The sequence below is a fragment of the Micromesistius poutassou genome, assembly GCF_964030765.1.
Source record: "Micromesistius poutassou genome assembly, contig: SCAFFOLD_5197, whole genome shotgun sequence".
Lineage (NCBI taxonomy): Eukaryota > Metazoa > Chordata > Actinopteri > Gadiformes > Gadidae > Micromesistius > Micromesistius poutassou.
In genome coordinates this window covers 645-9842 of record NW_028179691.1, presented here as the reverse complement: position 1 = coordinate 9842, position 9198 = coordinate 645, and the positions used below count along the sequence as shown (strand labels likewise).

The window sequence follows — 9198 nt, the reverse complement described above, 5'->3', positions numbered from 1 at the left end:
GAGGCATTTTGGTGATCGTCCGTTGATAACTCCCTTTGGAAATCGAAAAATGAACTGAGTACACATTTGTGAATTGGACTCGCATAGTCAGGCTACAAATGAGCCATTTGAAAAGTTAATTTGAAAACGTCACGGGAAACGACGACAATCACTAGGACGACCACGTTTGACATTAAAAATGAGCAACTCATGGTTTAGAAAACCAAGAAGAAGAGAGGATCAACGACTTGTAATGTTAGCAAGTTAAAGGTATACATCAAAGTTGAGAACTAACATAGTTTGGCATCAAAGCAAGCATATTTGACAATGAAATGGAAATGTTGACTACAACAAAAAATGAAGGCTCCAGAGGTAATCAGTTTCTTTTAACAGTTAGGTGGCTAACACTGAACCAACTTGCTAGTTAGCAATAATGTGCTAGTGAACAGAAATCAGATCTGATGGATCCATTATTAGAGGTAGTGTTGCATTTTGCCACTGAGATGGCACATGTACCATAACTGTCTCCAAATTGAATCCCCCTGGAGCTTTCTTACATGCATAACCTCCTCCAAAATCCTCCCCATCCTTCACATACATTTACTAAATGGTTTTAAAAAAAAGGACAGACTCCATGTCACTCATCTATTAAAAGTAAACACCACTTAAAAATCTCAGTAACACTTTAGAATAACGTCATTTGTAAGCCTTTAGTGAATGATGAACTAATCATTAACAAAATATGAACATACATTGGTCGATGATTAATAAGTACTATGTTAAAGGATTTTTATTCTACCACCAGGTGTGATTTTGATAAGCCATTACAAGCCGTGTCAAATCGACTCTCTCTCTACTCTCTCACAAGTGTTAGTGTCCACCCAGGTGTGTGAGAGATAGATCATCTACCCATGTATCTATAAGTCTCTAGAGGGTCGGTTTTAACATGTAATGGAGAATCAAGATCAGACCTGGTGGTAAAATAGAGGACCTTTAAGATTATAGATTAGAGCACTTATAAATCATGTACAATGAATATAAATGTTTTGTTCATGATTAGTTCATCAGGAAACTAAAGGCTTATAAATTACTAATGACTTATTATAAAGTGTTACCAAAATGTCCCATTAAAAAGGTAAAGCTGGAACTCCTGCACAACGAGTGTACAGCGAGTCACGCAGTGGGTGTGGAGCAGCCTTTGTGGGTCGGTTGTCGGGGCGATCACCTGCATTGCCCCGTGTGCACGTTGACGATCCCGCGCGTGTGCATGTGAAGGAAGTTAAAGATCTCGTGGGGCATGGCGTGGAAGCCGGGCCGCGGCTTGACATTGTCGTAGTAGTGGTGGGTGATGAAGATGCCTGAGGGGTTCATGGGGAAGGCCCAGAAGCCGTAGAGGTGGACCTCCTCACACATCTCCAGGGCGGCGGTCACCAGCATTAGCCCACTGCTGAGGCGCTTGGCCCGCACACCCTGCACCGCCCAGAAGCGCTGCACGTTGAGCAGGTACTGGGGGTGGAAGAAGAACACGCCGCGCTGGGAGTCAAAGTCGTCCAGCATGTACTTGACGCGGAAGGAGACATCGGTGTTGCGCGTGTTGTAGAACGCCGGCAGCACCACCGAGGAGTTCTCGTAGTTCTGGAGGACCTCGTAGAACGGCCGCCGCCACTTCTCCAGCTTCTGGAACCTGGATGGGTGCAGAACGAGATGTGAACACAACAGAGAGAGAGACACAGAGAGATTTAAACAGTTCTAGAGTTAGACAGTACTACAGTTAGACAGTACTACAGTTAGACAGGAGTAGAGTTAGACAGTACTAGAGTTAGACAGTAGACAGTACTAGAGTTAGACAGTACTAGAGTTAGACAGTAGACAGTACTAGAGTTAGACAGTACTAGAGTTAGACAGGTGTAAGACAGTAGTAGAGCTAGACAGTACTACAGTTAGACAGTACTAGAGGGAAGATCAAGCCAACAGATATCAGTCAGCAAGCAATACAATCAAGACTCAAATAATAATCAACAAATCAAGAGGTCAACCTATGGTATTTTCGCAGCCTTCTAAAAGAAATGTCATGAATCCATTTCAAGCATCATTTTGTTAACCAAAACAAGTGCAGAGTCCATGATAAATGACCCCATACTCTTCCTGAAAGCCCCAAGGCTATTTGTTCAGAAGAGAGCGAGATAGAATTTAAATTAAACAACGTTAAACAACTCCTGAAATGTGTGTGTATGCGTGTCAGTACCTCTCTGTAATTATGCTTGGATTAATTGTCACAAGATCCGTTTTAGTGCCGACGTCTGCAGAGTACTTATCGTTGATAGGTGGTATGTTGCATCTGAAAAATACATAGGATCCTGTTATAAGACACCACATTTTGAAGATAATACAGTATATATTATTTTTCTCCGCAACCCTGTTGTCTGCAATATACCTGAATACAAAGTCTGCTGAGTCAATCTCTTTCCCACATTTGCTGTTCTTGATGATGCCTCCATTTCCAATGACAGCGCATTTCTTATATTGGGATTTGTTGTATGGCATATTCTGGAGAACAACAAAACACATATGAAGCTCCCAGAGAGAAGACCTCCCTCTATGTCGTCCATATGAAGCTCACAGAGGAGACCTCCCTCTATGTCGTCCATATGAAGCTCACAGAGGAGACCTTCCCTAGAAGGCGGTAGACAGATGGGTGGGTGGAGGAATGGATGGCTGGACAGACTCACATCCGGGAACATCTTGAAGACCTCGGTTGTGACGGGCAGGATGCCGCTGGTGTCCACCTCGTACCTCAGCTTGGCCCCTGCAGGCGTGTTCCTCTTGGTGGTGAACAGGAAGGAGGGAGCGTTACAGCACCGGGACAGAGACGCCCTTCAGTTAGACGGGGAGAGGAGGAGTCAAATCAAGGGGCTGTTTCCATAGTTGAATGTTTTGAGTCAAGGCTTAATGTTCAATCCTTTTTTCCTGGGCTCTCTCAGGATACCCAAATAACAAGTGCAGACCTTCAGGGATTCGCTGCTTAGTTCCACATATACAACAGTATATCGAAACACATGACAAGGGCGGGGATTTCAGATACCCTCAAATCGCTACCTGTTCTATAGGGCCAACAGTACAAAAAGATGCAACCCCCTATCTCCTGTTGGGTGACGTTATTCTGAAAAGGCCCATTACAAACTGACGACACCTTCTCTAGGTTGAACAGCAGGCGGGATGTGATGTCTCGGTGAGATTGGCACCCAGACCAGTTGGTCTGTGGAGGATCAGTTGTTGGACTGTAAGTTGTAAGACTGTAAGTAACGAACAGTCAGGGAGGAGAACAGAACGAAGGTGACACCATTTGAATTGGTTGATCAACTCCTAGAGAGCAGATTAGACACAGAGGTGTGCAGGGAAGAGGATGAAAACAAAACAAGGCGACACAGTATTTACTGTTAGGAATAAATACGATCTTCTTCAAAAGCAAGAGAAATGGGGACCCTCTATTTGAAAATAGATAAAGTGCTCCTATTTTACCACCAAGTGCGGGGTCGATTAGCCATTACAATCCAAAGGTAAACCTCCAACCAGATGTATGATGATCACCAAACCAGTTGGTACAATCCACTGGGTATACTGGTCAGTGTATCCGTGTCGGATCATAAACCCGACCCTCCCTTTGGGATGTAACTATAGCGGTTACATTATTCAAATGAGTAATAAGCATCACACCTGGTGGCCGTTCAACTGTAAGTGAACCCCCAGTTTTGGCTCGAATTTGACACAATTGATATAAAACAAATGCTGAGGGTTCCAGGTCATATCCCCATGGTTACGACCCACCCCATCTCTGTGCTTCTACTTATTTAGTACCCCTTTTGTGTATGAGCATTTCTAATTAGTGATGTTTTTTTGTGACACACATCGTGGCGTTATATATTAGGAGTGTCCGACAAACTAACCCCTTTCTCGCAGTTCCATACACACTTATCCACACACACACCGGGCGCTATACATGTCTACACACTTATCCACACACACACCGGGCCACTTCTGTCCAGAGGGCCTCGTCTGTCAGAGGGATCTTTTCAATTTGTGTTTCCTTTTTTTTACCCTTTTTTTTTTATAAAACCTTATTCCTTTCTTTTCACTCCAAACAAATGATAATCCGTTATGGATTTAAAGTTGAGGATTGTATGGCAAAGTCTTCGTCGACGACCCAAAAGTGACCAGAATACCATATAATACAAAATCTTCCAATTAAGTTCAAATGTATTATATAATAAACATAATCTTTACAAGATTTAGAAGATTTAACCATCAAAGTAACCCAGTGAGCATTTTTCTGTTGAAAAGACATCTAAAGGATGTTGATGGCTGCCTTTGAAAATACTTTTACAAATGGTTCAAAAGTTATTTCACCGGCTTTTTGTGACTTTTATTAAACTTTCACATTTAGACCTAATTTCAAACAGATATTTTCATTCCATGTACAATTCTTAATTAACTTATTTCTACAGAACCACTGATATATTTCTCCCTTCTTTGGGTTTACACTGCAAGTAGGCTACATTTAACCAACTGGGTTATAAATAAAGTGATCACCACTAACCACAGAACAGTATGAACAATATGAAGCCCTCCCCTGAACCGAGATACATAGAGCATCTCTCCGCTCACCCTGGCCACCCCCCAGGTACAGCAAAGGAAACATTGCAGGAAATGGATATGCAATTTTATCCTAATATTAAATGCATCCTTTGCATTTACCTCACAATGCCAGTGACAACATGCTCTCTCACTCACCATAGCCTACCAACACTTAATGTATATAGTTACAGATAATCTTAGTTGTAGTTTTGTGAGGGTTCTGTATTTCGGATATAAAAGGTGACCCAACTCTCCATGAGGAGCGTTGCTGCCCCCTATAGGTAGATCTCTGCGCCGGTAACGTGACGTAATGGGCACGTTCGGGGCGTTGTGAGCCTGCAGGAGGTCGGCAGTGGTTGACCACAGATCATGGTCCAGATCCACACGGTGCTTTGACATGTGGATTTGTAATGAACCCAAGTGGACTTTTTGAACCAGTGAGCATTATGCGGTTTAAAAGTTGGCAAAAAAACAAAAAAAATAGCGTTGTATTTGAGACACTTTTATTGTCTAAGGTGCAACATGATGAATATTATATATTTCATGAACATTTAAAATTTGAGTTTGTGCTTATTGTGATGGGTTTTTGAACAAGGGAGCATTTTTCTGTTTAAAAGACATATGTAAAAACTGTCTATTGTTTACCGTTGACGATTAAAACATTTCATTTGAAATATTCTAACCCATTTGAGAGCGAGCACTCAGGGGCCTGGTGGGGCCCAGGGGCCCAGGGGGCTGAGAGCGAGCGCCCAGGGGCCTGGTGGGGCCTGGTGGGGCCTGGTGGGGCCTAGTGGGGCCTAGTGGGGCCTGGTGGACCTGTGGCTCCACGGGCCGCCATCCTGAGAGGGAACAGGGTTAGTCAACAACAACAAAGACACGGCTCCTCTGAGTGGGAAGGCTATTGAGTGCATAAGCAAAAGAGCATCTTTGTTTTTCACTTAAAAATTTGCAAGACGCTGACAGCCAACAGCATGTAGCCGCTTGCTAGCAACAACGGAAAAGCATATTTGCGAACTGAAGCAATGATTTAACGCAATACGCATTGCATGATAATGGCAAACGCATGTTACATGTCTTAAAATATAAAGTACACTTGTTTACAATATAAGTGAGCTAACCTGGACTCACCTGGTCAGCAGGTGAGATGAAGAGAGTAAACGATTGGTGCTCCTGCAGTGGTGGCTGGAGACCAGAGCGCCCAGTGGTGTTGATACTGAGAAAAGTACTGAAAAGTACTTTGCTTGACAACACTAACGTTTTATTTGTTTGAGTGTCTGCGTAGGGAGGTGAGAGACTATCAAGATAATACATTGGTTGAATCTGGACATAAGATCTGACTTCCACAACTTCTGTTAAAATCGTAATATGTTATGGTTAACTGTGGGACTGGCGTGGTCACCCACGTATTCGGGATATGGACAACCAGACTGGAAAGTGTGGGCAAAAACAAGGGCAATTGTGTTCAGACAAAAAGTGAAGTTTTATTTACTCAAACAGTCCAAAAATAAATCCATTGGTTACAAAATAAAGGAATGTTCCGAAAAGAAAAGCCTGTTAGCATTAATTAGCATACCATACCATACCATACCATGTGCTTCTACTACTGGCCTCTCGTCAATCCAGCACCTCCTTCAGCCCCAAAATGAGACTCCCCTTAAATAAGACAATCAGTCCCAGGGGGACTGATTGGGCCAGACTATCAACAAGGGGAACTTCCCTGATCAAGGCTGGGTTAACCTTCTGCCCCCTAGTGCTACGGAAGTCCAAATACCACATTCAATATGAAGTGAGGGGAGAGACAGTGAGAAGGGATTTTCACCTTCTCACATTTCCCTCCTCCTCTGGAGTCTCGGCAACGAGACAAAAAGAGGCTCTAACTCCGTTTACAGAGCCTGTAACAGTTATTGGTGGACAAACTCCGAGGGTGGCTTATGGGTGGACAGACTCTGGCTCCAACACAGAGCCTCTAACCCCAAATGATGGTCCAATATAGGCTGCATTATAACATGACGGTAATTTGACGTCTAACCTTGACCTTAATGTTTCGTGGTGCGTTTATTTTACCGAAAGACTGCCATATATATAGGCCTACATATTGTTCACATAACCAAGGTATATTTATACAACATATATACGGCCAAATTGCTGTTGGTCGAATATGTGTTGCGTTCATCATTTTCAGATTTCAGAGTCATAATTTTTTGGCTTTTAATGCCTCCTTTTTTGGCTGCTTTTTAAGTGCCATGATGGCATGGCCTCTTTGAGTAAATACTTTTAAGGGTTAAGGTTATAAACCCTGTGAAAATGTAGGGTTACATTATATTTTGTGTGTGTGTGTACACCTGGACTATGTTTACGGGTTGATTTCCCACAACCCGTCCCTACAATCCATTTAAATACATATTGTTTTATAAATTATTTGATTGCCTGTTTGATTTAAAATAGCCTAGATCTGTTTGATAATTATTTGACAGTGAGTGATATTTGGCCCAAACTGGTTGAAGACCACTGCTTTCCACATACACACACCTCCCACTGCTCTACACATCCACACACCTCCCACTGCTCACCACATCCACACACCTCACCGCCGTCCTCCCCAGATTCTTTAAAGAGCCTCGGAAAAAACTCCTGATCTGCTTTATCATATCAGAGGGAAATGTTCTCAAACTGCTCGGCAGAGACTGCAGTAAACAGGATTTGACTCCTGTTTTCTCTCAATTAAGATCCCATTTTAGTAACGGTGGCAAAATGTCAGATGTGACGATGTGGATCATCATGTAAGTCATATTACCATATTTATAACAAAACAAAAAGGGTTTTGGGTTCACGACCCCTTTGGACGGGCCAACAGTTATCTTGAGAAGCAGATGTTGAGTATGACATGATGATGATGATGATGATGTAGGGAAATATATACAATACATTTCCTTGTGGTAATGTGAGGTGGGGATGGTAAATCATTACTTACTTGAAGTTGTTAGTCTCTATTTTATTCTGTTCCCACGTGCAAACCTGCAGGTTTCTCCACCTCTCAAAGAGATCTGAAGTTTTCACCCTGTGGAGAGAAAGAAAGATGACCCTTAAGAGACAGACATATTACACTGCCAGACTATTCCTGCAAGAGGTAAATAAAGAAGTGAGGCATGAGAACAACAAAATAGCCCAAAAAAAGAAAACGAGCCAATGGCGTCTGGCCGCTCCCATCTTTATCTATCCCCTTGAATTGCCTGGAGATCTGATTTGGCGCTTGAGGAGTAGGAGATGCTGTTCTAATGATGGTCTGGCAGAGCAGACGTTTGGCTGCTCCTCTAAATCAGGGCCTATAAGAGCTGCTACTGTGGGTCTCCACCTGGAAAACATGAAGGTCACTACATCATGTTTCCACCGAGTACCCAAGAATAGAACACACACATTATTGGATTTATTATTATTGTGGTTCATAGTTTTAAGGAAAAAGAATGTGATTTTTATGAGTTTATAATTAGGATTTGGTCATTGACTAGATACTGTTGAGGTGAGTGAATAAAAAATAAAAGAATTGTAGGGGAGCTTTTGTTATTATGATTAGTATGTATTATTACAAGCAATAAGCTTAGAGTTGGGGATTATAGTGTGTATTAATTGTCTATCAAAGCTTCCACTGTCAATGGATTGTTCTTTCTTCATAGTCTGAGGTGTGAGAAACCTGAGCCCATTCCATTCTTCTAGCAGCTGCTTCAGACAGTATTAGTGTCAGTGGTTTGGGGGTACAGCGCATTAGTCCAGAACCACTTACATTGTCAGGACCTTAACGTCCATAATGTCCTGCCTGAACTCCTTGCAGGCAGTGGAGTTGTATTCATAGGCCCCATTGTAGGAGTCCAAATACCTGGAGGACACAGACAGTCAGTCAACCTAGGTCTAGAACACACATGGAGGAGATCAAATGGGATTAAACGGTGAACCTACTATCAGTTAGCTAAACCAATTGATTGATGTAATATTGGTGGCATATTGATGACGTTTAAAAAAAAGAAGTATTTAGGGGATTTAATGAATGAGAATTAAAATCGGTTTCACTTGGCATTCATTTGTGATACTGTGAATTATGACGGCAAAAAACTGAAAGGACACATTGGATGGGTGAATAGAGGACATATCTGTGTTCATCTCCTGAATGGCAGCGCTCCTGTGCACATCACAACGCCAGGGGTGGTGAATATGGGTTATGCTCGTGTGAGGCAACATCGTTTTGGATTTTGGATCTTTAGATTTACACACTTTTTGTGATTGTGATACAATAAAATGCTTGCAAATTTGCATTTAGTTGAAGTTTATCATGCACACTCACTCATACATACATACATGCTCATGCATACATAACATCTTTAATGTAGACTAAAGAAATATTCTCACTGTTGGGGTTATCGTTCACAAATGCTGAATATTAACTAAAGGCACCTTAAATTGTTAAGCATGATTTTTTTTTGGTTAATTTAAAAACATGATTTATTAGGGAAAACGTTGTATGATATATTTTAACATGACAGGAAAGCTCTAGTTCGAGATAAGCTATTGAGAAATCAGCCAAAAACATGGTAAGTT

The 9198-nt window shown here is 42.0% G+C and overlaps 1 protein-coding gene across 1 annotated transcript; it reads right to left on the bottom strand.

The window, feature by feature from the left end:
• Positions 1-1200: 1200 nt before the first annotated feature.
• Positions 1201-8482, bottom strand: LOC311372600 (alpha-2,8-sialyltransferase 8E-like; the record flags this gene model as incomplete). The annotated part of the gene is made up of 6 exons (XM_084489581.1): positions 1201-1663; positions 2225-2317; positions 2414-2526; positions 2709-2853; positions 7583-7669; positions 8390-8482. Coding segments are annotated over 6 exons (994 nt in total), but the record flags the coding sequence as incomplete, so codon positions are not given.
• Positions 8483-9198: the final 716 nt, after the last annotated feature.